The following is a 26,204-nucleotide window of genomic DNA, read 5'->3' as shown; positions in this document are numbered from 1 at the left end:
AATTGGGGGGGGTCCATCTAAACATTGGGGCCCTCTAGTGGAGTACTGCGGCCTCCTGAGGCATCCCCCAGTCTCTCACTGCTTAATAAAATCAGGTTCGAGGTTCAGTTGCTCCACAACTTGTCAGTGCCCTCCTGCACTGCCTCGGGTTCTGTGCTGCCCCATACCCAGCCCACATCTCCTGCCGCAGACTCAGTGACCCGTTCCGTTCCGTATCTCCCGTCAGAGCAGACCGCGGCCATGATCAATGGCCGGCACGTCGCTCAGATGCATGAGAAGGGGCGGACTACAGCAAGCAGGCGTGGCTCCACCTCTGCCCCAAAATGAGCGACAGCTCCATTAACCAATGGCGCAGCGGGAGCAGGAGGCGGGCTTCGCCTGACAACCAATGGCAGCGGGAAGCTGGCAGGCAGGGCGGAGCGGCTAACGGCACTGCGATGACGGGCAGCGCCAACAGCCAATGAGCGGGAGGGAGCGGTGCAACCAGCCAATGAGGAGGCAGGGCGGGGCGCGGCCAGCCAATGAGATTGGGCAGTGTGGCGGAGCGGGGTGCGGCCAGGAGCGGAGGATCGCGGCGGGCGGTGAGGCTCCCCCGATGCGGCACGGCTGCTCCCGGTACCTGTGGGCTGAGCGGCACCGCGGGCCCGGCAACCCCCAGCTCCCCTCCCTCGGTACCCCCGAACAGCCCCGCAGGCAGCAGGCCCAAACCCACGGCTCTCCCCTTCTTCCGCTGTGTTCTCTCCACCCCTTCGCGCTGCTCCCGCCCCCATCGAGCCCGAGTCAACAAAAGCTCCGAGGTGCCGTCCGCTCACCGCTCGTGGGGCTGTGGGCTCCCCTTCTCACCCCGTCCGTTCCCATAATTCTGCTCCCGTTCTGCTCTCACCAGCCCAGAACCCACCGCAGCTCAGCTGTCCCGAGCCCTCCAGCCGGGCTCCCCTTTCCCCTGTGTGCTGCTGGGGTCCATGGTGTGCCAAGGGTGCCCCTGTGTGCCAATGATGCCCCTGTGTGCTGCTGGGGTCCATGGTGTGCCAAGGGTGCCCCTGTGTGCTGCTGGGGTGCCCGGGTGCGCCTGGGATGCTCCGTGTGCCAATGGTGCCCCTGTGTGCCCGCAGAGCCCCCCGTGCCATGGCGGAGCCGCGGTACCTGCAGGCCGAGTGCGCTTTCCGGCCCGGGGCACACACGGTGCGGGTGACCCTGACCCGCAGCACCTTGCGGGTGGAGGTGGAGGCTCACGGCACCAGCGACCTGTGGAGGGGCGAGTTCGATGCCGCCTGTGAGTGCTGGAGGGAGCCTGGGGGGGGATGAGGGGTCTCCCACGGCTGCCTCTGACTGAAATACCCTCTGCTCCTTGCAGTCATCGAGGACCTGACCCGCAAAACGGGGAATTTCAAGCAGTTTGGCATTTTCTGCAGCATGCTGGAGTCGGCACTGACACAGGTGTGGCCGTGCTGCTGCCCCACGCGGCGTTTTGGGGGTGCCTGGGGTGGGGTGTGTGTCTCACCGATCTCTCCTGCTTTTCCAACTTTCTGCAGAGCAGCGACTCCGTCAGCCTGGAGCTGCTCACCTTCACCGACCTGGAGACCCTGCACAGCCGGAAAGTGGGGGCAGTCACCCGGCCTTCCCCTTCCACCTTTTCCCCCCTCAACAGCAAGCGCTACCTCATCCTGGTCTACTCTGTGGAGTTCGATAGGTGACAGGGGACACCAGGCAGGGGTCACGGGGGAGTGACTCCAGCCTCACCTCGTGCTCTCCTCCAGGATCCATTACCCGCTGCCGCTGCCCTACGCGGGCCGGCCGGACCTCGTGGCGCTGGTGCGGGAGCTGCAGGAGCAGCTGGGGCAGCTCCGGGCGCGGCGCCTGGAGGAGACCCAGCACTTGCGGGATGCGTGAGTGGGGCCAGGGCACCCAGAAGGGTTTGGGGGTTCCTGTCTCTCAGGGTGAGGAGGGAACCCCCAGACCACCCCCTGGCATTCCCCACAGGCTGTGGAAGGCACTGGAGGAGAAGCGGGCAGCAGAGAGCCGGCACCAGCGCGAGTACCGGCAGCTGGCTGCAGAGGTGGGCGGGGAGGGTGGGAGCTGCTCTGGGAGGGACAGGGGCTGCCAGATGCACACTGAGCCTTTTTTTCCCCCTCGAAGCTGGCCCAGGCAAAGGCGTCAGAGCAGAAGCTGCAGCTGCGGGTGAAGAACTTGACAGCTGAACTGGCCTCCTGCAGGAGAGGGTGAGGCCAGGGTGAACCCTGCAGGAGGACCCTCATGACCGTGGGGTGTCCCCCTGTCCCCCCTGATGGTGCTGGTCCTCTTGGCAGCCGCCAGAGATCTCCCAGCCCAGCCCCACGCACCCAGGAGCGACGCTCAGCATCCCTGGAGAGCCACAGGAGCAGCCGGGGCCGCCCCTCGCCCAAGTCCCTGTCACCTGCAGGTGTGGGACACTTGGGGACACACCCAGGAGTGGAGACAGGACACAGCTCACCCCCTCCTCACCCTGACCCCTCCTCTGCCTCCCCTGCCAGGCTCCCGCCCACCACGCTTTGACCCCACTGCCTTTGTCAGGGCCCGGCAGCGCCGGCAGAAGGAGGCTGAGCTCAGAAAGTAAGCGGTGCTGACAGCTCCTCACCATCCCTCCCTGGTACTTGGGGGGGGGTCTCCTTCCCCTGTTAGCCCCATGTTCCCCCTCACCACCATCTCCCTTGGGTGCAGCCAGCGGCGTGGAGTGGCCTCTGGCAGCAGCAGCCCCGCCAGGAGCCACAGGCGCAGCTCGTCTGGTGAGTGGGAACAGGAACAGGGCTGGGGGTGCACCCACTGCGGGCTGGGGCTCCTTCCTCAACTTCCCCCATCCCCATTTTTCCCTGCAGCCGAAAGCTCCCGGAGCTGGCGCCAGGGAGGGAGCCCTGCCAGCAAAGCCCCAGAGCCCGTGCCCTGCAGGTAACGCTGATGCTGGGCAGGATGCTTGGGCATCCCTTCTGGCACCCTTTAACCCCGCTCCTTGGGCAGGGACAGGAGAGTGACCCGAGCACGGAGACCCCTGAGCGCCTCACTCTGCAATAGCCCCTGTATGGTGAGTGGCTGCCCCTTTGGGGGTCCCACCCTTCCATCCCAAAGCAGGGTGACCAGGAGGTCACTGGTGACCCCCAACCTCTCCCCCAGGCGCCTTGCCCAGCTGCCAGCCACAAGCTGCCCGTGTGCAGGGCTGCTGGCAAGCGCCCTGGTAAAGGTGAGGCCCCTTCTGAGCCCTTAGATATTTGAGGGACACCCCAACCCAGACCTTTGTTAGCCCTTTTTTCCTGCACTGCCTCCCCAGAGAACCGTTCCAAGGAGCCCTCAGCTGAGCTGGCTGAGATCGATGCCCGGCTGCAGGCTCTGCAGGAGTACATGGACAGCCTCAACACCCACATGTGACCCCTCCAGGGACACACACCCTCCTCTACCTGTGTCCTCTGGAGTTCTGGTACAAGTGTGTCCCCAAATAAACCCTTGTTTGGCCCCAGAGTGTGTCCTTCTTGGGATGGGGTGAGGGCAGTGTCCCCTGGGAGGGACACAGTGTTGGGACTGAGGGCACCAGGGACATCACAAGAGGGTGACAGTACCAGTGCTGGGGACATGTGGGATACAGCCCAGGCCACCAAGCTCATCCCCTGGGCTACTAGTGAACTCAAAGGCCACTGCAATGTGACACCAGCACCCATGTCACCCTACTCTGTGCCCACTCCTGCTGCACTACTGTCCTCACAGTGCTGGCCAAGCTCCCCAGCATGGCTCTGACACCACCATGGCTTTATTCAGTTCCATGTCACATAAAACAGTGGCATTTGGGGACAATGGTGATGAGCCAGCACCAGGCTACAGTTCTGGGATGGCGGCAGCTGGCAGGGGACCAGCAGTGAAGATGTCACCAGATCATGCAGGTCTTGGGGCACCAGGCTGGCAGTCTCTGTGCCAAAGCCACTGTTTGATGTCACCGTGGTACACTGGTGATGACGCCACCATGGTGAGATCTTCAGGGTCAGCGTGAGGTGCTGCAAACATGACTCGATGTCATCACAACTCCAACCTCGGCAGGATGCTGCACTGATGGTCCTGCTGGTGATGACCCCGCTATGGCACTGGCGATGCCACAGGTCAGCAGTGCTGCTGGCAGCTGCCCATGGATATCTGCCAGGCGTCGGTGCCGCCGCTGGTGCCACTCAGTGGGGATGCTGCAGGCGGTGCCCCGGCCGTGCCTCTCAGAGCTGCCCGCGGATGTCGGGCAGGAGGTGACACGCAGTGACGATGTCGATGGTGTCGGCCACAGCCCGCAGGTCGCGGCGGGCCAGGCGCAGGCAGTGCGCTGCCGCAGCCGCGGTCACCTGCGCCCGGCCCAGGGCCCCGCCGAGCCCGCCCAGGCTGCGGGCGGCGCTGCCGTAGCTGTGGCGGAGCGCGCTGCCCACCGCGCCCCGCAGCCGGCCCGTGCCCTCCCGCAGCCGCTGCTGCAGCAGCGAGGGGCCGCCCCCCCACACGGCCGCCGGCTCCTCCGCCAGCACCGGCGGCGTCTTCGGCCTCTGCTGCTCCTCCTCCTCCTCCTCGTCCGTCTCGGAGGCTTCGCCCGGCACCTTCAGCCCGGCCCCGGGGGCCTCCCCGGCCGTCTCCACCAGCAGCTCCGGCTCCGAGTCGCTCTCGGAGGCTTCGCCCGGCACCACCCGCGGAGGGCGGGGGGCGGCCATGGCCTGGGAGGGACAGGGGTGCGTCAGGGGGTGGCATCGAGGGGAGGGGGAGACCCGGCCTTGGCCCTGCGGATCCCTCCCGATCCCCTGGGCTCAGACCCCTCGAACCCGCGGGGCCTCTCCGGCGATGCCGGGGCCCCGCAGCCCCGGCAGTGACCCCACAATGCCACACCGGGGTCCCCTGGATCCCACAGCCCGGCAGTGACCCCACTTCCCCATAGCACGGTCCCCTCGATCCCATGGCAGTGACCGCACTTCCCCCATAGCGGGGTCCCCCTCGATCCCATCGATCCCATCCCTACACCGGGGTCCTATCGATCCCACATCCCCACAGTGACCCCATATCTCCACAGCGGGGTCCCACATCCCCGGCAGTGACCCCAGAGCCCCACAGCAGCTTCCACATCCCCACAGCGGGGTCCCCTGGATCCCACAGCCCGGCAATGACCCCGCATCCCCACAGCGGGGTCCCCTCGATCCCACACCCCCCACATCCCCACAGCGGGGTCCCCTCGATCCCACACCCCCACAGTGGCCCCACATCCCCACAGCGGGGTCCCCTCGATCCCACACCCACACAGTGGCCCCACATCCCCACAGCGGGGTCCCCTCGATCCCACGCCCCCACAGTGACCCCACATCCCCACAGCGGGGTCCCCTCGATCCCACACCCCCACAGTGACCCCACATCCCCACAGCGGGGTCCCCTCGATCCCACACCCCCACAGTGGCCCCACATCCCCACAGTGGGGTCCCCACACCCCCACCCGCCCCCCCCGTCCCGCTCCCACCTCCTGCCCGCAGCGCCGCAGGTCACATGACGCGCTGCCCACGTGACCGCACCCGGAAGTGGCGGCTGCAGCAGGCCCGGGAACAAAAACAATTCCACCAAGGTGGAATAAAGAGAAAAAAATAACAAGGATGGGACTAATTAAACTAAAGCTGTAACTGCACAGTTAACTCCAATAAACTAATGGAGCAGAACTGATGAAAATGCACGACCCCTTGCCCGGTCGTGCATTTTGGAGCATTTTGGTCCATCTGGGGTGCAGCCCTGGCTGGGCTCTTGTGCTGCCCAAGGTGGATCCACTGAGGAGATCCTTTAATAAATCCCTGCTTTATTCTTTATCTCTGCCCAGGCTCTGTTCTAGGCCAGCCTGCATAAGGCATCACCCTCTAGAACAATTTTAAATAGTCTTGTTCCTCTGGCGTTCCCAGCAGTGCTCTGAAGGTGGCAGTGCGCAACACATTTCTCGGGTATTTTTGAAAGTCAGGTTTCTGTGCTTCTGAAGATTTGGGTGTTTGGGTTAATGCAGTCACTGCATTTCTGTATTTTCTGACTCTGGCAGCTTTCCTTTACAATTTTTCATTATGGACATGATAGCATTTTATCTTTACAGTCTTGCACACTGTGGACTATATAGTTCTCTCAATTGACCTTCTCCTAGTCCTGTTTTTTTGCTTTTCTTGTACCTTTATTCTACCTTTATACTAGTTCATTTGGAAACAAATCACTTGGAACTCATATAAGTCCTCTATCTCTAGTGTGTGCTTTTTTTTTTTTTCTTTTTAATGTTTCAACTTTGCAGGAAAGATGTTTCCAGAGCCCTGACTGAATTAAACAAACAACACATCATGTTCCATGAAAGGAACGAACTGGCTCAGCTGCTGATAGGGAACTGCTCATTTGTTTATTAAAAGCTGATGCTTTAAAAGTAAGAGAAGATAGCTGGGGCTTTAGGGATGATGAAAAATTGGATTTCCTCTCTGTTGCTGCAGGTGGCCTGACATGACTCAATGTTTTTACATTTCCTTGCAGAAACTGATGTACATTACAGCACACTGTGACCATTTTGCATTGAGAAACATATTTATTTCTGTCATTCATGTTTTTTTAGCTATGTAAAAAACACCAATCTTACATAGCATAGTTTCTCTTCAATTTTCTGAAATGTTTCATTTTAACCTTATGTTATAACCTAAAACTATATTTAACACACCACCTAGGAAAATAAATACAGCATCACTTTCTAACCATAACACATATAATATTAATTTTAATTTTTGCCAAGTATAAAATATATATTATTATAAAATACAATTATATATAAAAATTATATATATAATATTTTTATTATATATAAAAATAATATAAGTATATAATATTATATATCATTATATATAATTATATTATATATAAAATATATAATTCTATAAATATATATTTTACATATAATGATATATCATTTATAAATATACAATATATATATTATATATAAGAATTATTATATTTTTTTATATATAAAAATATATAATTATATACTTGTATAAAAATATAATATTTTAGATATTATTATTATTATTATTATTATTATTATTATTATTATTACTACTACTACTACTACTACTACTATTATTATTATTATTATTATTAGTATAAAATTTTAAATAGTATATTATTATTACAGGTGAATTGATTCTGTACCAGGAGCTTTTCTGTGCTGGTGGGGTGGGAAGGTCAGGCGTGCAGATCACTCTGGGCAGGCTAAATTTACTCTGGAGTGCCTCTGTCCCCAGCCATACATAGCCACTCTCACTCAGGGCAAGCAGCCCCAACAAATCAGTGCTCTCTGAAACTCTGAAGGATCCTAAATAAATCTGTAATGAGAAAGTTTGCAAAAACACAATAGAATGCTCTGTATGTGTCTGGAGTCTTCATAGCCATGGTAAGTGATTGTATTTTCTCTGTCTTTTAGAACAGAAAAGACTTGTGTTGTGAGTTTTATCTGAAATTTGGATTAAAAGTTTTCTCTCTGTTTTCTGATAATAGCAATGTGATTAAAGTTCAGTGTTTATTTCATGTTTTGCTTCAAGGCATAATAGAATATACATACACCTATTAGTATAGATATATATTTTTTCTTTTATTATGGTCTTGCCACCATACAGTAATTTAGCATAAAAGGAACCAAGATTTGCCTAGACCAAACAAAGATGAGGAAAACAGACAAATAAACAACATCGCCCTGTTCATTAAAAAACAACATTACACCATTGATTGGAAAATCACCTCCCTACTGTTTCAAGTTGCTGCTTTGGCATGCTGCCAGTACATTTTCTAGATCAGAAAACATTGGAATAATTGAAAAATAATCAATGTGTATTGTGATTACTGTACTCTCATGTGATCTTGTGTTTCCCACAGCCATGGGTATCCTTTCTGTGCTTGCTCTGCCGTTGCTGCTCCTGGGGATCAGTGGAATTATTTACATTTACCAGTCAGTCCGGTGGCTGCTGTCCAAGTCAGCAGTGCAGAACAAGGTGGTGGTGATCACAGATGCCATCTCTGGCCTGGGCAAGGGTGAGTTGTCTCATTTCTTCTCAGTGGCACAGAACAGAAGCAGCCAGAGAGCCACGCTCTGGGTGACAAACATGCACACATTGCCTTGGATGCATTAATAACTGGCTGGATGGAGTAGAAGTTAATAATAATTATTTATATTTATATTTATATTTATATTTATATTTATATTTATATTTATATTTATATTTATATTTATATTTATATTTATATTTATATTTATAATCATACTTATATTTATATTTATATTTATAATCATATTTATACTTATAATTATATTTATATTTACATTTACATTATTATTTATATCATTGTTTATATTTATATTATTACTTTTATAATAATGTTTATATATTTCTATTTATAATAATAAAAGTCTATGTTTATAATATGGCTAATATATGTTTATATATGTTTTTATATGTCTAATATATATTTATGTTTCATACATATTTATTTTTATATTTATAATAATAAATAATTTTATATCATCTATAGCACAATTATATTATTATATGTATAGTATAAATAAAATATTATATTTATTCTATATATTTATATTATATAAATATTATATTGGTAAACTCATAGGAGCTGCAGAGCTTTGTACTTATTTAATTCAATAGAAGAGAGGTTTCAGAAGAACACTGAGTGCTATTTTTAGCACGTTGCTACTGTAAGATCTCATTTCACAGGCTGTCAGTGCAGGGTGGCTGCATAAACAGGTGTCACCTTACTTTTTACATGTTCCTTTTCAGCCCTTAGACACTTCAGCAGTTCCTCTTCTTGTGAACAGCAATGCTCACCCCTTTTTCCCTATTTTTATCTCTTCCCCCCTCTCTATATATTTTAAATATCACCCAAATTACTCCTGCTCCCAGCTGAGCTGCCTGTGCAGTGTGAATTCAGAGGACAAGGAAGAAGTGGCTGCCTAGAAGAGAGGCTGGGCAGAGTTAGAGAATAAAGTAGGAATTTATTAGAAGGCCTCAATAGATCCACCTATTTTATTATTGTACGTATTATATGTATATTATATATATATATAAATTTTATATATATAAATATATTATATATATTTTCCACCTATTTATTATTATTTTTATTATATGTACATTATATATTTTATATAAATGTGTGTATATATATATATAGCCCACCTATTTTATTATTGTATATGTTATATATTTGCTATATATATTGGGCAAGGTTAAGAGAATAAAGTGGGTATTTATTAAAGGCCTTCCATAGTTAATTACACCTTGGGCAGTGCAAGAACGTTACAGAGGCTACACCCAGGATGGATGATGGTCACCAGTTTTTTATACAGATATAAGTTTGGTCTATTTGCATATCAGAGGTTAATTGTTCAATTACAGCTTCAGCTAATGAAGTCATACTCCCGCAGTTTGCTCTCCTCTCCAAATGAAATTTTGTTTGTAGTTTTTGGTGCCTGAGGCTGTGGTATGTCCTTGGATCACAGGCTCAGAGGAATTGTTTTGTCTGACCAAAATGTGAAGGCAGGAGCTGACACTTTATATGGATTTCAGAGTTTTGCACTAATGCAGTGCAGGATTTGAAAAATATAAAAGCTAAAACTGAAGGCATCAAGGGTGTGTAATAATTTATCTGTTTAAACAGCTGATCTGGGTGAGCAGCCACAGAGCATCCCTGGTCCAGAGGAGGTGACAAAGATGCCAGGCTGGCAGAGTGGGGTGTTCCTCCCAGGGAAGGGCTCTGGCAAACCTTAGAGCCACTTCCAGGGCCTAAAGGGGCTCCAAGAGAGCCAAAAAGGGACTTTGGGCAGGGGCCAGCTGTGGATGTGGGCTCTGAGGAAACAGACAAATTCTTTCCCTACAAGCCAGAATTTCTGGACTAAAGGCAACATTCATCAAAGTTAAAAAAGAGAAACAAATCTATGATGATTGAAGGTGTTTTCAATGGTTTGTGATTGTTATTGAAACCTAGTTCCTGTTTCTTCTGAGTGCTGGAACTCAAAAAAGTTCTGGGAAGTTCTAGAGGAGAACATCATTGGTTTCCCTTTAAAGATTTATTGCTGTTCACATAGAAGTCTTTTCCCTTTTTTTCCACAAGATTGCCTCAACTGTTCTTTATGGGGAAAATTCTGCTGTAAGTGTTCTGGCAAATACTCTTTTGAGCATTAAATTAAAAATCCTTCTATACTAGAAAACAACAAAAAAAAAAAAAAAAAGAAAATGGAAGATGTTCTTAAAATTACTTTTGTAAATAATAAAAAAATTGCTTAAATAAAAGCTTCCAGCTGCACAGGTTTGCAAAACTACAAGGGTGGATCCATAAATACTTCCATACAGATATTAGGAGTCTAACATGATCATTTAAGAAATCTAAAAAGGGTAGATTGGAATAACTGGATTTCCTGTAGGTATTGAAATCTGAAGGAAATGTTTCCTGGAGGACAGCAAGCACTGGGGTTGTTCTGTAGCCCATTCAACACAGGCATTATCCCATTACATTAAATTTAATCTATTTCTCACCTATGTACTATCACAAGTCAATGCTTTCTTTTTTCTCATATTATTTTCAAATTAAAGAATTTTAAAGCATGGATTCACCACCTTAACAAAACCAGCATCCTATTTCAAACAAAATAAACAAAATCAATTTGCCACTATTGTAATATTTTTTTTTTTAATGTATTTCTCTCCTAGAATGTTCTCGTGTGTTTCATGCAGGAGGAGCAAGGCTTGTGTTGTGTGGCAGGACATGGGAGAAGTTGGAAGCTTTGTATGATGCCTTAATTAGTGTGACAGACCCCAGCACGGTAGGTATCCATAGCCTGGGGATAAACCTTGCTCAGGGACAGAATGGAATTTTAAATCCAGTAAAAAAAATGTACAAGAGACATGATTTGCTGTCAATGATGGCTTTGGTCACCATTATAATAACAGCAAACGGTTCAGAGAGAGATGATGCCAAAATCCTGCTCTCCTGAGCTATTCCTGTGAAGCATGTGGGTGCTCCTGTGTTCTGAACAAACCACCCAGCTAGAAATCCTCAGCAGAGCAATTGGCCTGATCATTTGGATGGAAGGGATCCAAATGCTTCATTTAATGGCAAGAAATGCCACCAGGTTTTCATATGTATGATGCCTTAATTAGTGTGACAGACCCCAGCACGGTAGGTATCCATAGCCTGGAATAAACCTTGCTCAGGGACAAAATGGAATTTTAAATCCAGTAAAAAAATGTACAAGAAACATGATTTACTGTCAATGATGGCTTTGGTCACCCAGGTAATGACAGCAACAGTCCAGAGACAGATGATGCCAAAATCCTGCTCTCCTGAGCTATTCCTGTGAAGCATCTGGGTGCTCCTGTGTTCTGAACAAACCACCCAGCTAGAAATCCTCAGCAGAGCAATTGGCCTGATCATTTGGATGGAAGGGATCCAAATGCTTCATTTAATGGCAGGAAATGCCACCAGGTTTTGATATCATTCATGTGCTCAGGGAGTGGGAGACAGGTCTAGAGATCAAATTCATTTTGAGCTTCCCCACTGTTTTGGGGAAAGTCACAGATAGAAGGGATCCCAGAAAGGATTTTTCTTTCTGGCAAGAAAAAAAACAGGAAAAAACCCCAAAATGGCCAGAAGAGGGGCAAGAAACACCCCCCCCGCCACCCCCCCCAAAACCAACCAACCAACCAAAAAACTAAAAAAAGAAAAGAAAATTCTCTTTTCCTCATGGCCACTGACTGTGGAGATGCAGGACTCCAGCTCTTTGGCAGGTGTTTCTTGAGGCTCCTGGCAAAGCTTCCCTTCTGTGACCAACATTCAGCTGACTGTTCCAGGGCACAGGTGTTCCTGAAGGCATCACATAAGTTTTGCAGCCATTGCTCATCAGACCTACAAATATTTGCCTTTTTTCTTTTTCAGTGGGCTTCATTCATCTGCATAAATAACCACAAAAGTAGTGTGTTCATGTTAGCCTGCACAGATTCAACTAGGCAAAAATATTAAGTATGACTAAAAATTCTGCATGAAATTGTCTAATTAATACAGTAAAGGGAAAAACTTCAAGTTCATTCCTCTGTCCCACAGCTGATAAAATCTGTTTTTGCAGAAATCATACAAAATTAAACTCCATTTGTATGACCTGTAGCAAAACAAACCCTTCCTACCTTTCCTCTGTCCCCATGGGTGTGTAGCTCATCCATCAAAGGAAATAGAAAGAAATACAAATAGAAAGAAATAGAAATAAAAATAGCAATAGCTATAACTATAACTATAACTATATAACTATAACTATAAATGTAAATGTAAATCTAAATATAAATAGAGTTTGTATCTAACAAGTCCCACTGAAATGAGTCTTTTGCTCATCAGACATATGCCCCAAAGCTGATTCTTCTGGATATCACAGACATAAGCTGCATCAGAGATGTAGCCAAGGAAATCCTGAACTGCTATGGCTGTGTGGATATTCTGATCAACAATGCAAGCATGAAGGTGAAAGGAGCAGTGCAGAGCATTTCACTGGAGCTTGATAAAAAGATCATGGATGCCAACTATTTTGGACCTATAACATTAACCAAAGGTATTTTATTATATTTTTTTTCTTTTTTTTGCTGTTACCACTTAAAGCACATTGGCAATTAAATGTGTTAATCAATACTGCAGCCATCTCTGCATGTAGAATTCAGGTGAAGTCTAGAAGACAATTCCCAGCTATTGGATTTTATGATATTTTGCTTTCAGTATTTAGACTTTTTTTTTTTCTCCTTTTCACTAAATACACTTTTATTTACGTGTCTCTTTCTTGTGTTTCTCTTTTTGCAGCTATCCTTCCTAATATGATCTCAAGAAGAACTGGCCAAATTGTTCTAATTAATAGCATCCAAGGGAAAATAGGAATTCCATTTCGTGCAGCTTGTAAGTGATACATTGCAAAACCATAAATTCTAATGCATAAGCTGTGAGGAGTCCCTGACACTCATCAGAGGTTATTAAAAGTGCTAATTTGCATCCAAATTTAGCATTACTACAGTATTTGGCTGAAATTTTTTCAAACTGGAACTCAGTTGAACATAATTAAAATGCTACCTTAGAAATGCATTTTGGTTAATAATTCCATGCTCATTTTCCCTAATATTTGTGCTCTGTTATACACCTCCTTCCATGCAATCATGTATCTAACCATGCATATGTGTGCTTTTTACTTCTAGATGCTGCTTCCAAGCATGCTGCTGTAGGATTTTTTGATTGTCTTCGAGCTGAAATGGAGGAATTTGATATTTCTGTCAGCACTGTGAATCCAACCTTCATCTGCTCCTACCATCGCCAGCCAGCACCAGGCAACTGGGAGGCATCAATCTGGAAATGTGAGTTTGGGTGGGTGAAGATGAGGCACATAAAGCAGGATGAAGGCTTTTCCGGGGTTAAAAAACAAAGGAAAAATGATGGAAATGGCAAAAAGGATGAACAAGCATGAGGAGCAAACGGAAAGAGATATTTTATATTTCTTTATATAGATATATTCTATATTTATACATAGGTATAGAATCTATATCTATATATAGATATATTCTATATCTATAAAGAATACCTCTATATCCCTCTATATAGAGGTAATATTAGCCTGGTGAAAAGAGAAGGAGCCTGGAATGAGACAATGTTATATGAGAAAATAAATATATCAGGGCATCAGGCATGGAGGGGGAGGAGAGCACAACAGTGTCACTATAGGACATGAAACAACATGACACAGACTCACTGCTCTTTCCAAGGTAAAAAAGGGACTTTTTATTTTCTGACTCCAACATTTATAGATTTCCAAAAGTGACAGTGGATTGGAGGGTGACAGTGCCACCTCTCCAATGACACTGGACAAACCAACAGTCCATCCAATTTCTCCTCTTCCACAGAAGAATGCAAAACAATACGTTATTAACATAAAGTGTGTCAGAAAGTTCATTATAACAATATAAACATCAGAAGGCTTAGAAAATCTTAAAAAAATCAGGGTGACACAAAAGGTCCAAAGGGAAAATTCCACTGCACTCAGGTTGCTCCTTCCCTTAGGGACTAGTAAGAACTTTACCTCAATTATGAAAAGATCTTGGTCACATACTGATCAGGAGAATGGAGTGGGGAAGGGATTGAGAGTGCATAGAGAAGAAGAAATTAAAGAAATTAAACTGATTCGACTGATTCACTAGCTGATTACCTTTTAAACACTCTTCCCTCATTGTACCTGCCTGTCTCTCTGTCTGTCTGCAGCTCTCATTCCTCTCTCATTTACAGTCTTTTTCAGGAAGGTGTCCTATGGAGTGCACCCCGTGGAGGTGGCAGAGGAGGTCCTTGCCACGGTGAGCAGGAAGAAGCAGGAGGTGCTGATGGCCAATCCCATCCCCAGAGCAGCAGTTTACATCAGAACATTCTTCCCCGAGCTGTTTTTTGCCATTGTTGCCTCAGGGATTAGGGAAAGGCTGAAGACAGAAGAGGAAAGTTGATTTTGTTCAGTTATTTCTTTGCTTTTGACCTGAAAAAAAAGGTTTTTGTTTTGAATGTCAGTGACTTGTGCTGCTTGCTGTGAGTAGAATAACTCCACTATCATTGACACACACAATCATCTATAAATTTAGGAACTTCAGGTGAAGCAGAACACCATTGAAGGGTCAGCTGGACTAGCTCCTAAATTTAAATTTTAATCATCTTCAAATTGGTTTTAGGGATTATGACAATGTGCCATTGGAACCAAACTGCTACAAGTCCCATTGCTCACGAAACTTCCAGCACTTACAGACCTCATTCATAATGCAATCACCAAACATGACAGGAATTCTGAGGGCAAAGGAATATCTGTCACTTGCAGGGACATGAACCTTTGGCTGTAGCTCTAAATGAATTCTTCTGGGTTCAGGAAACCTGGCTCAGGGAGGTGTTCAGCTCTGGGGTGGAGGGGTCAGTTCCTGCAGCTCCTGCTGGAGCTCCATCTATTTTCTGGTGTAGCACTGGGGTTTTATTGTGGTGTGAGTGATTATTCCTTCACTGGGAAGTCAAACAATCATTTGCTCAAAATTTTCTTGGTCCTCAGCAGAGCTCTGCTCCCTCAAACCAATGGGCATTTGCTGTCATCTCAGTTCTCTTTGTTTCTGTACTCAGCAACAGTCAAGTCCTCCACATTTCCATGAGAGCAAGATGCAGAATAAGCATAATTTCATCAGAAAAGGGTCAGGCATCACAGTACATCCCAGCTAAACATGAACCAACATTGTTTGTGGCTGCCCCATCCCTGGAAGAGTTCATGTCCAGGTTGGATGGAGCTTGGAGCAGCTTGGGGTAGTGGAAGTTGTCTCTGCCATGGGTGAAATGACACAGATGCTCTTTGAGATCCCTTCCAACCCAAACCATTCTGTGATTTCTCTGATTTCTATTATTGTCCTTCTTTGTTGTAAAAACAGGTGGATTACATGTTAAAATAAGCTGAATAATCCTTCTACTGCATATTGCATGTTCTAGAGATCAGCAGAAATTCTTCACACAATTTCCCTTCCAAACTGTGAGCAGTTCAAGGCACCACAGCAGAAGGCAGTGAGAGGTGAAATAACACCAATATCCTTCAAGAAAGTTTTAAAACCCAGATGAATTTTTATCTAGAAAGTTGTAGCTGAATGATTTTCAAATCCCTGCAATGTTCTGCAGAGGAGGCAGGACTGAAGTGTTCTCCATGTCTGCTGGAGTAGGACAATGTGCTAAAATTACTGCCAAGGAGATTTACAGGGACAGCATTTTCTGCTAAGAATAGTTAAGCACAAAGGATAAATTGCCACAGAAATTTTCAAATGCCTGTCTTCAGAAGCTTTAAAGAAGAGATTAATGAAACATCTGTAAAAAAGCAATGTAGCTTTAGTTTATCCTGCCTAAAAGAAAAGAAGGATTAGATGACCTTTTAAATGGGTCACACTTTTCTCTAATTCAGTGGCTTTTTCTCATCTTGAAGATGAGGTTTCTCCACTGGTATTTCAGACACAATATTTTTTTTCTCTCTGGGGAAATCTATTATTTAATCTGAAGTTTTCTGTTTCATTTGTTGATCTCTGTTTTGCTGTCTCACCTGTGGATATATGTTGCACATAAAAATATTATTATAAGAAAAAGAAATATTAAGATGAGTTCAGGATAACATGAATTGCATCCCAGAGGTGCCTATTTCTCTCATTAAATACCTGGTTTCCACTGGTAACCAGGACTGCTGTAAATCTGTGTCTGAAATTTACTGAGATGCCAAATTCATCAAAATTGATTGGATCTAATGAATCAGAATAAAAATGCTGCTGGTGCTTTTCCTCTGCTTTCAAATAATGTGGTTCCAGGACTTACTGGGTGTCAAAAGTTAAAATGAGAGGCAGAATATAAAACTGTGGCTTACAAATAGGGATCAGGAATCTTGCATTTCATCAGGTGAATTTATTTACCAGATATCCAGCAGAAGACATATAGCTTCTGGAATGGTTGGCATGAGAAAAACAGACAGTTTGAGATTTAATAATGGATCTGGATGGATTCTTACTGCTAAATTATTTTAAAAAACCCTTGCCTACCTACAGCACTTTATGTGCTTGCAAACCACTGTAAGAAACAACCCTGAGGAAGCAGCATGTGGAGAGACTGTGTTAGTGACCTGCAGGCTAAGAAAAATAAAATGAGGCACTTGCATAAATTGGGTTTTTCAAAGGACTCGCAGGCATCAGCCAAGTATGTTCCTGGATGAGGTGGAAATTCTTCCATCACACCCAGGAACAGCATGAGACGGGTAAAATCTATTGTAAAATAAGAGTTAGGGTAGACAATAAGCAGAAAGTCAGATGGAATCAGAAATAATTCCTCTCTTGGTGAATGTGTTAGAAACATATCCATCACAGAGAAATGAGTGAAACAAGGGGAGGAATAAAGATCTTGTGTTTTGGTCAAGGGATTGAGAATGCTTCTAACAGAGTGGCACCAAACTCTGGCCACTGCTTTGTTCCCTGCTGGACTGAAGGTGGCACTTTCAGAGCACTGTAAAGGATAAACACAGACTTTTCTAAAGATTAAAGAGGAAACCTTATTGCCATCTGCAGCCACCTAGGAGGATGGAGTAGGGAATATGGAGCCAGATTCTTCTCAAATATGCACAGTAGAAATAAAAAAGGTAATGGACACGAACTGGAACACATGGTATTCTGATTTGGTACAGGAAATTGTTTATCTACAATTGCAGCAGTGAATTTGTACAATTCCAGCAGTAAAGTTTTGGGACCTGTTGCCAATGAGGAACTCTCATTTTTTTAGTATATTCAATACATACACATAAACTCTTCTCTCTCACCACTAATGGTTTTTCTTCTGATTCAATGATGCTTCTCTGTTATCAGCTCCACCTAATCACTGGCCATAGCCTGACCTGGTACAGATCCTGCTGGCAGAACAAGCTCAAACTGCATTTATTGCCTGAATAAAGATAGATAGGGGTTTTTCCAAATTCAGAGCTGCTCAGTAGAATGTGTAGGATCTCTGTCACCCAGAGTTCACAAGTGTGTTTCCCAAGGGGCTCAATAACAGGAATATTCTGGTGTCCAACCAAGCAGGCACACGGCTCAGTTCCATTAGGAGGCTCCATGTTCCTGATCTGTGATATTTACAATCATTTCCATCTCCCCATCTTTAATGTGATTAGAGATTCTTCATTTAGAAATGTATAAATCAAATTTTGATTCTTTCTGAGTCTGTTCCCAGAATGATTCCTGGAGAATTCCATAGGTGGGTGGTGTGCTGTCCACCACCAGCTATTTTTCAGATTTCATTTTGCCTCCTCATGAATCTTCCAGATTTTATTTTGCCTTCTCATTTTATCTAAGTGTTTACACTGAAACCTGTTCCCTCCACCAGCCTTCCTTTCACAGCAAATCCACCATGTGTATGGTGAAATTCATGAACCATGAGCTGAGGTCCACAGATTTTTTGGAGAGATTGAACCTTTCATAAAAAAAATTATCCAAGCCATGCACCACATGCCTTATTTGCTGCCCTGCTTCTCATGGCTTTTGGTTTCAGGATGGGATTTTTTAGTCTTTTTAATAAAGAATCAGAATGGAGTGATGCTCTAAAATTCTAACCAACTCACATACTCTGTATCAGTTAAAAACTTAAAAACTAGATCTGGGAGGAACCTGTCTCACTGTTTTTATCTGAACTGAGCCACCTGAATCTTCTTTTCCAATATCAAGACTTCCTTGAAACATCCACGGAAATATAATTTCTTTATTAAGAAAAATAAATAATACTACACATTGAGACATTTTATTCATGAACACCGTTTTGTTTGGATCTAGGATTGTAATTTACAGAATTCTCTGAGATCTGGTTCGGCTTTACAGGACTGAAATAGTGGCCAGGTGGCGCAGACTTCTCAGTGCATGTGCGGGGTCATCTGTGGTGTTCTGGAAAGAGTTCACATACACATTGCAAACCTTCTCTGGAGCTGTGTACTCAGGAAACTTGTACTGAATCCTAAAGCTCCTTTCCAGCTTTTTCCTTTTGTGCTTGAATTCCAAGATAGTTTTCGTGTATTTGTTAATAGTGGTGACAGCTGCGGCCATACAGCAAGCGAAGGAGGTCCATGCAAGGCTGTGAACAAAAAAGGAAAAATTATCAGAAATTAGCAGGGAATTTTCATATTCAAGCCCTTCAATTTTATTTTTGAAAACACTGATTATGTGTGATTGTGTTGGTGAGTATTAGGGAAAGATGAACAGGCTGGGTGAGGAAAAAATACTTTTGGTCAATGACCATTTACAGAGCTCTACATATTTATGGCACTATCTACATTTACCATACCTGTTTAATGAATCATCTCCAGTTTCTCTATTTTAGCTCTATTTAAGCTTTACTTCTCTATTAAGCTTAGAGCTTAATATCAGAAAGGGGTTTTATAAAAAAAGTGGCAATGCATAAAAAGTTAAAAGGTGCAGTTATTAAGGGTATAAATCTCACAGGGGACACTGAGAAAAATGTGAGTTACCCAAAAGTGTTAAAAAGAACTATAAAATATCTGGGTAAAGGAGGTTCAGGGCATTGAAATGCATTCCTGAGCAAATGCATGGCACAGTAAACAGAGAGAAAAGGACATCAACTCTGAAATGTTAAAACACCTAAGGAGACAGAACTAAAACAATTATATTGAAATACAATTTGTTAAAAATGTGTGAAATTAAAAGCAGCATGTAAAAATATGGCCACATGAGCATGAACTGGAGGGTGCAGCCAGGTGGGGTCGGGCTCTGTCCCAGGGAACAGTGACAGGACAGGAGAACCAAATATAAACCAGTTAGTACCCATAGGACCAGCCATAATCCCAAGTGTGAGGTCTCCAGTCTTCAGGACCAAGATTTACAGTCATTTGAAACACAGTTGTGTACATCATGTGAGCAACCATGCCCAGAAGACCTAAAAAATACAACGTTATGATAACATCAGTTATTTAGTCTTTGGCAACCCACCTGACAACTAAATTAAAAATGATAGGTTAAACGTAGCAAAATCCACAAATCTAAAATTCAAAATAGATCACATTAAGAAATAATTCATTGAAAAGAATATTTTCCCATAAAATTTTTCTTCACTTTGTGAAATGGAGGTGTTTAACTGTACCTGCTAGCACGGTGACCACTGCAGAGAAGGCATTGATCTTCAGCCCATCAATGACAGAGCTGTAGTAGCAGATTTCTACTGACATCAGAATGTTTCCAATCAGGAGCAAAACCACGTAGAGAAGCTCTGCTACAATGGACAGCCATAAAACCCCTGCAAACCAAATCAACAGCACTGATATTATCAGCAAATAATTTCAGATTTTCACCATTTCCTTCTTCATTTGTATTGTTCATGCAAAGTTAAACAGAAGCACAGGGACTGTGAGGGTGCTGTGGTAATGAGAACATCTGTGGAGGACTTCAGTGTCAATGACAAATTGATTATAATTATTGGAAAATAAATTTAATTATTTAAAAAATTAATCTTAATAATTTTAATTAATTAGGTAAATAATTAACTTTCAAATTATAATTATTGGAAAAGCAGTTGCATATTGGAATAGCACTTGCTACACACTTATTGCAATGTGGTTCAGTGTGGTTTTTACTCAGTAGCTACCCTAAAATCACCATAAACCAAAGGTAATATAAAAATAACCAAATTTAATATAAAAAGAACCAAAGGTAATATACAAAGAACCAAAGGTGATATAAAAAGAAGTGTTAGTGTCATGGTTCTGAGTGCAGAGAGGAGCAGCAGACCCAGCTAACAACCTGGAGGTCATGCACACACCTGCACTGCCTGTGGGTCCAGTCATTCAATAAAATCTTCCCCACAAGCCTAACTTTGAACCAAACAGGATCCTGATTTTTTTAGACTGAGAAGCCTTCATGAGGCCAGACAGCCTCCAGGTTTCGCTGAGATTCATTTCCCTAGTTATCTGCTAATTCCTCTCTCTTTGGAGATCTGGTAATTACATCTTATGCAAGAAGTTAATCCTGCCATGAAAGTCTCTCAGCCTGTCTGACCTTTAGCATGCCAATGTCCCACAGATGGGAGCAGGAGCCCTCCTTGTGTCCAAATCTGCTGTGGCAAGATCTGGCAAATGGTCTCTCCCAAATGTAAGAGCTGAAATGAGGGATGTGGGACTCCAGGCAGCTCTCCAAAATGCAGTTTATTGTATCCAGGATGTCACAGCAGTCCAGGGTCGTGGGTGACAGAGCTGTGCCCACAGCTGTCAGCTCCAGCTGCAGGCAGGCCTGGAGACCCTTTGGTTTTGGTTACACTGCATTACAGACTTTTCTTTGCTGAGCATCTTAATACAGCAGAACCAATCTAACCCTTATCTATAGCCTATCATAACTGCTATAATTACCACATTCATGTTACTGTTCTCCAATCACTAAAAGTCAGTACATTACAGTTTAAGCTAGGAATTGTTTTTCAGTTTTCTTGCAGTGGAAAATTCTGAAACCTTTTTTCTACTTGCAACATCAACATGTCTTCTTTGCCTGTGCTATCTTTCTGCTTGGTACAAACATCTTCTTGTTTGAGGTGGGTTTATCCTTTGCTCTAAGTCATAAAAACCCCTTCTAACTCACACACCCTTTGCCTCCTTGGTTATCCAGTTAGACTGGCTCAGCAATTCTTTTCTTCTATATCAAAACTTGCTTTACTTTATATTTCTTCTTCAGATTCTACATTCAAAAATCTTTCAGCTAAGCACACATATCTGTGAGACTTTCTTGTCCAACTTTCATCCTTCCCAACACCCAAACTTCTTAAAAACCAAATATGCCCTGAGACACCTGGCTGCAGATTCAAGCAGTGATTTCATAAGACGCAAACAAACAATCATAATTTAAAAACTGAAACACTGCTGAGACACATCCTTGGTTACCAGACACCACCTAGGGCAGGAGACAAAGTTTGTGTGGTGTATAACTCCAAATGCTGGCTTGGACAATGTCTGTGGGACTTCTGTGATTCATGGACCATTCAGACATTAAATTTTTGGGCCAGGCTATGTGTGGGTGTTCTTGGACATGGTTTGTTCCTCCAGAAAATCTGTCTCGCTAAAAAATTGGGATTTTCATCAGGAGCTCCAGATGTTGCATTGCCCAACAGTGCTGGCTGCTCCAGCTGTGAGAATTTGCATTTTAACATTTTTTGGGCAGTGAGCCATTGTGAGAAATGCCCCAGACAAGGGTGACCAGCCCTGTGTGTGGGACCCAGGGGTGGGGAATTCGGAGGAGCTGAGCCTGCTGCACACTGAGTTGGGATCCCACAGCACCCCCAGGCATGTGCAGAGCACACATCTGTCCTGGGCAGGATTTCCACGCAGCATTTCACTGCCCAAAGGGAGATTTCTGCTTCTTAGGTACCCAGAGGCTTCTTGGCTGCCTGCCCTGGCCTGCCAGTGCCTGTGACATTTGCTGATGCTGTTCAGAGTCAGTGTCAGCTCTGTGTCCACCAGCAGTCTTCCTTGTGAGGAACTCTCAAAAACCACCCCTCACTCCTGTGTGACTGCACCCACATCTCATTTATATTTTTTTCTCATGCTACAAAATTCTGTGATGCTGTAAGTCTCTGTGATGAGCTGCAGCAGGTAGAAGGAAGAGTGGCCTTCAGAAAATGAGCATTTCCTCTTCTCCAGGGCCTGAAATTGCATTTCCAGGCAAACGCTCCATTCCCAGAATGCTGGGAAGAACAAGTTTTGGGGTTTTTTTTTCTGGGTCAGCCACTGGGAAGAATGAGTTTTGGGGTTTTTTCTAGATCAGCCACTTGTAAAGTGATTGGTCAAATCAGATCAGTGATGGACTGGTGTTCTCACACTGAGGATCAAGAGGAAGGCACAAAGCAGCATCTGCAGGAACGTATTATGAAAATATTTGAAATATTCTGTATTAAGAACTATAGTTCTTTATTAATAATTAATTATTTTTATCAAGAATTGTTGAATATTCTTTGAAAGAAGGGAATGGAGCTGTGTCCCCACAGCCCTGCGTAAGGCACAGGGTGGGGATTCAGATTCCATCAATTGGTGCACAGCACATCTCCCTCAATCCCCTGAGCACACAAACCTCCTGGGTGGATGTTCACACACTGCCATGGAATTCCTGGCTCCAAATATGAGGAGACAGAGGGCAAAAATACCCAAATTTTGACTTCCAGTACCCATATTCCAATTTCAAAAACCATTCGTATCCAAGTGATGTGTCTTCAGAAAGGCATACATTGATATTGTAAGCCATATTGCCTTCATTTTGAAGTCAGAAAAGTAAATAAAGGACAAAAAATACTCTTTGGGATTAAAGCAAGCATTTTTGAAATGGATTCATTTAATTTAATGCAGAATACTTATATTGGTAAGCGTGATCAGGAAAGTTTTGACTGCAGACAAACAATATGCAATATCTACCTCGATCAGAAGCTGGAGTCAGACTGATGAAGCTTCTACATTTCTCACCTAAAAAAAGAGAAAAAATAAATCAAATTCAGGATTATTTTGTACTCTGTAATGATATAAAGAAAGGGATTAATAGAAGGAAATGGAAAAGCTATCGTAGAAGCAGAAAGGGAGAAGATCAGGAAAAGCTGTTTTTAGTGTACACAGAGACCCTGGTACATCAAATTTCTGCTGGGGTTTAACCAGAGAGTCCTCACAGACTATTTCAGTGCAGAACCAGAGCCTGGAGGAGCCAGAGGAGGGCTGTGAACTGATTTCCATGGGGTGGTGGCTGTGAGAGCCAGGAGGGGAAAATTCCTGTGCAGGACTGGGATCAGTGCTGGTGCCAGGGCAGGGCTGCTCTCCTCACAGCAGCCAGGCTGCTGCTCACACAAATTCCCTCTAAGCTTCATTCCAATTTCTTCCTGTGGGCTTTGCTTTCCACATGCCCCCCTGCCCCCCACACAGATGCTGTGAACAAAGCTCTGGGAATTAATTCTCTGATCTGAACATGCTGGGTGTTTTTGTTTTTTTGTTTTTTGTTTTTCCAGCTCCTAACTGCACCCAGTCAGAAAACATCAGCTTCCAAACTTGAGCTCCCACAGCAGATGCTCAAATTACACAACCCTGGAGCACACAGCATGGATAAAAGTGTCTTTTGGACAACTTTTGCTCTGGTCTTTGACATTTTCCCCTTAAAACTGCATAACTTACAAGAAGTTCTGGTAAAACTGGTCCTTCAGGACAGGTGACTGTGAAAATATTTGCATTTTATGGCATAGGTGACAGCTGCTTTGATTTATCTGAAGTTCTGCTCTAGCTGGGCTTGTTAAACTGATTAGGGCAATAAGGGGAAAAACTGAATGTTGATCTGGTTTTACAATAAATGCTGGAATTCTTGGACCAGCAATTCCCTTATACAAAAATACAAAATTTGCTAGAAAGTTTCTGTAATGGCAAGCTGATTTCATTCTCATACCATTTACATATGCAGAGCGAGCCCCAATTAAATGCCATCACTTATGGCTAGTAAGTCTCCGTGTTTTAGCAGGATGAAAATAATCCTCTTCTGCTTTGATTTATGCAAGGTGAGATCACAGGAAGAAAGCAGAAATACTTGTGCTCAAGAGGAAATCCAGGAACTAATTTAGATCCCACAGATATATTAGTGCAAATGATTTAATTTTTTTTTTTTTACTCAGTTTGTGTTTTTTTATGTTTTTATGTTTTTTTATGCATCCTTCTGATCCTTAGGGCATTTTATCCATAGGGTATCAGAAGGAATTATTTAAAGCAAGGATTCATTTTGGACTAATGGAATAAGACCACTGGAAAAATGAAATGCTTTCTTGTTAGTGTCATTTAAATTGCTGTTATGGTGAGTAGAATAAAAACCAAATAATCTTAATCTGATTATGTGTACTTAATTGACAGGAACTACAACCTGTCAGCTAAATCAACACCACAACCTGTCACCTTCATGTTCTTTGCAGAATTTATTAGGAATTTTTTAAAAAATTGACTATACACTACCCTCTAAGGTCCCTTTTGCCAGAGAAGAGCAACTTTTTAAGGACACAAATCTTTCTGCTAAGCATACACATATCTGTGAGACTTCCTTGTCAAACTTTCATCCTTCTCAACACTTCAACTTTTAAAAAACCAAATATGCCCTGAGACACCTGGCTGTAGATTCAAGCAGTGATTTCATGTGAAGATGCAAACAAACAACCATAATACACCATAAAACACATCGGCAGTAACGAAGCAGAAGGGATGGGCACACCAAATAAGCAGCAAAAAACCATGATTAATTTATTAAATAAACCCCCACGGGTTTACCCACCTTCCTCATTGATCATTTCCTCACAGGAGTACCAGATGCCAGCGTGGAACTTCTTCTCCACGAATTTGTCGTCGCCAGTCTCCCAGATGTACTGCACAGCCTGGCTGCCGTTGCCGTCGGCGCTGTTGAAGCGGATGCACAGATCCCCTTTGCTGTCCCCTTTGCAGAAAGGCTTGGCCACTTTCCTGGTCCCCTCGCACCAGTAACTGCTGCTGAAAGCCGTGATGGAGAAGATTAAAGAGAGGAAACTCAGAGAAAATGCTGCTGAGGCTCTGTGCCTCCTGTCTGCCTCGGGGATGGAGGACGGCATCTTCCGGAGATGCGCCAGAAATTATTCCTGAAATTCCCTCCTGCAAATTTCTGACGAAGCACCTGCCTGCCTTCACCATCCCATTCCTCATCCCTCCCAGAAAATTGTGCTGGCTTAGGAGTTTAAGGCAGAGAGCAGAGATCTGGGCATGACCAGAAATCATGTGGCAGGGGAGATTAAGAATAAAGGACAGTGTTGCTTGGCAGCAATGTGTTGTGGAAGGAATATGAGGAAGTGTGACAATAAATGCTCATTTGCCCCATGAATCACACTCAGAAGCACTGGAAGCACCCCAGTGTGCAATCACTAAAGTTTTATTTATGCAAACAAAACATGCCTATTTACCTTGATCAGAGTCAGACTGATGGAATCTCTATTTCTTAGCTAAGGAATAAACAAAATCTCACAGCTCCTGTGACACTGAGCTCTTTAAATTGAATACAGTTGTGACTCTTGCTATTAAAAACTTGTAAGGAGCTAAAACTGGTTGGTCCGCTACAGCATTTCACAGCATGCAGCACTAGAAAGGGGACTGCCCCTGTTCAGAGCTCCACCAGTGACAAATAATTATTTGAAAATAATTAAATTACCTGAATTTGCTCTTGATGGTTTCCTGGGCACTGTACAGTCTGCCCCCATGAACACACAACACCAGTTTTGCCCAAGGGAGGTGAAACATTAGAGAAAATGCTGAATTATCCTTATTTGATATTTCACTGTGTAAATAGCATTTCTTTTTCCTCCGTCTAAGAAACATTTCCCACCTTATGTTATATATATTGTTTTTTCTGCCTGTTTGGTGATGCAAGTAAGTTATGCAAAGAACTAAAAGGAAGTGGGTGTTAGGGTAATTCACTGTTTCATTTTACAGCTGTGAAGTCAAAACTTGTGCCCTGGGGGGACAATGGTTCCTCAGGACAGACACTGAAGTCACTTATATACCTTCTAATGAAAATAATTTGGATTTTCAAGACAACTCTCTACCCAAAGAT

The 26,204-nt window shown here is 44.3% G+C and overlaps 4 protein-coding genes across 7 annotated transcripts; 2 read left to right on the top strand and 2 right to left on the bottom strand.

Annotated features, from left to right (window-relative positions):
- Positions 1-540: 540 nt before the first annotated feature.
- On the top strand, positions 541-3,484 carry CCDC61 (coiled-coil domain containing 61). Of its 4 annotated transcripts, none has more exons than XM_058038837.1 (14): positions 541-581; positions 1,113-1,273; positions 1,355-1,437; positions 1,533-1,690; positions 1,758-1,886; positions 1,981-2,056; positions 2,137-2,219; positions 2,307-2,419; positions 2,511-2,589; positions 2,698-2,762; positions 2,853-2,922; positions 2,992-3,055; positions 3,145-3,211; positions 3,299-3,484. In XM_058038837.1, exons 2-14 carry the CDS (start codon positions 1,126-1,128, stop codon positions 3,394-3,396), a joined length of 1,233 nt encoding a protein of 410 aa, XP_057894820.1. In that variant the 5' UTR covers positions 541-581; positions 1,113-1,125; the 3' UTR covers positions 3,397-3,484. The 4 variants fall into 4 exon arrangements, with proteins under 4 accessions (XP_057894820.1, XP_057894819.1, XP_057894818.1 ...); XM_058038836.1 differs by having other exon boundaries at positions 558-615; positions 2,998-3,055; XM_058038835.1 differs by having other exon boundaries at positions 558-615.
- A 270-nt stretch (positions 3,485-3,754) lies between these two features.
- On the bottom strand, positions 3,755-5,529 carry BLOC1S3 (biogenesis of lysosomal organelles complex 1 subunit 3). The gene is made up of 2 exons (XM_058038840.1): positions 5,489-5,529; positions 3,755-4,700 (listed from the first exon to the last, which is right to left on the bottom strand). Exon 2 carries the CDS (start codon positions 4,695-4,697, stop codon positions 4,221-4,223), a length of 477 nt encoding a protein of 158 aa, XP_057894823.1. The 5' UTR covers positions 4,698-4,700; positions 5,489-5,529; the 3' UTR covers positions 3,755-4,220.
- Positions 5,530-7,296: 1,767 nt separating this feature from the next.
- DHRS7C (dehydrogenase/reductase 7C) lies at positions 7,297-14,606 on the top strand. The gene is made up of 7 exons (XM_058038834.1): positions 7,297-7,423; positions 7,903-8,058; positions 10,746-10,858; positions 12,421-12,631; positions 12,874-12,966; positions 13,260-13,415; positions 14,338-14,606. The coding sequence occupies exons 2-7, from the start codon at positions 7,905-7,907 to the stop codon at positions 14,544-14,546; spliced, it is 936 nt and encodes a 311-aa protein (XP_057894817.1). The 5' UTR covers positions 7,297-7,423; positions 7,903-7,904; the 3' UTR covers positions 14,547-14,606.
- Positions 14,607-18,442: 3,836 nt separating this feature from the next.
- On the bottom strand, positions 18,443-25,212 carry LOC131092216 (germ cell-specific gene 1-like protein). The gene is made up of 5 exons (XM_058038833.1): positions 24,903-25,212; positions 23,030-23,077; positions 19,726-19,878; positions 19,410-19,521; positions 18,443-18,702 (listed from the first exon to the last, which is right to left on the bottom strand). The coding sequence occupies exons 1-5, from the start codon at positions 25,210-25,212 to the stop codon at positions 18,447-18,449; spliced, it is 879 nt and encodes a 292-aa protein (XP_057894816.1). The 3' UTR covers positions 18,443-18,446.
- Between the last annotated feature and the right edge of the window lie 992 nt (positions 25,213-26,204).

This window comes from Melospiza georgiana, chromosome 21 (assembly GCF_028018845.1).
Source record: "Melospiza georgiana isolate bMelGeo1 chromosome 21, bMelGeo1.pri, whole genome shotgun sequence".
NCBI lineage: Eukaryota > Metazoa > Chordata > Aves > Passeriformes > Passerellidae > Melospiza > Melospiza georgiana.
The sequence above is the reverse complement of the archived record's forward strand: the minus strand, read 5'-3'. Positions and strand labels throughout refer to the sequence as shown.

Bases quoted from the DNA above. Each gene is read 5' to 3' on its own strand.
- CCDC61 (XM_058038835.1), top strand. From the start codon at position 596: ATGCGGCACGGCTGCTCCCG. The intron at 2,057-2,136 runs GTGGGCGGGGAG...TCCCCCTCGAAG, and splicing joins ACCGGCAGCTGGCTGCAGAG to CTGGCCCAGGCAAAGGCGTC. The intron at 3,212-3,298 runs GTGAGGCCCCTT...CTGCCTCCCCAG, and splicing joins TGGCAAGCGCCCTGGTAAAG to AGAACCGTTCCAAGGAGCCC.
- BLOC1S3 (XM_058038840.1), bottom strand. From the start codon at position 4,697: ATGGCCGCCCCCCGCCCTCCGCGGGTGGTGCCGGGCGAAGCCTCCGAG.
- DHRS7C (XM_058038834.1), top strand. From the start codon at position 7,905: ATGGGTATCCTTTCTGTGCTTGCTCTGCCGTTGCTGCTCCTGGGGATC. The intron at 12,632-12,873 runs GTATTTTATTAT...CTCTTTTTGCAG, and splicing joins ACCTATAACATTAACCAAAG to CTATCCTTCCTAATATGATC. The intron at 12,967-13,259 runs GTAAGTGATACA...TTTTACTTCTAG, and splicing joins AATTCCATTTCGTGCAGCTT to ATGCTGCTTCCAAGCATGCT.
- LOC131092216 (XM_058038833.1), bottom strand. From the start codon at position 25,212: ATGCCGTCCTCCATCCCCGAGGCAGACAGGAGGCACAGAGCCTCAGCA. The intron at 19,522-19,725 runs GTACAGTTAAAC...TGTATTTTTTAG, and splicing joins AGTGGTCACCGTGCTAGCAG to GTCTTCTGGGCATGGTTGCT. The intron at 18,703-19,409 runs GTACTAACTGGT...TTTTGTTCACAG, and splicing joins GATTATGGCTGGTCCTATGG to CCTTGCATGGACCTCCTTCG.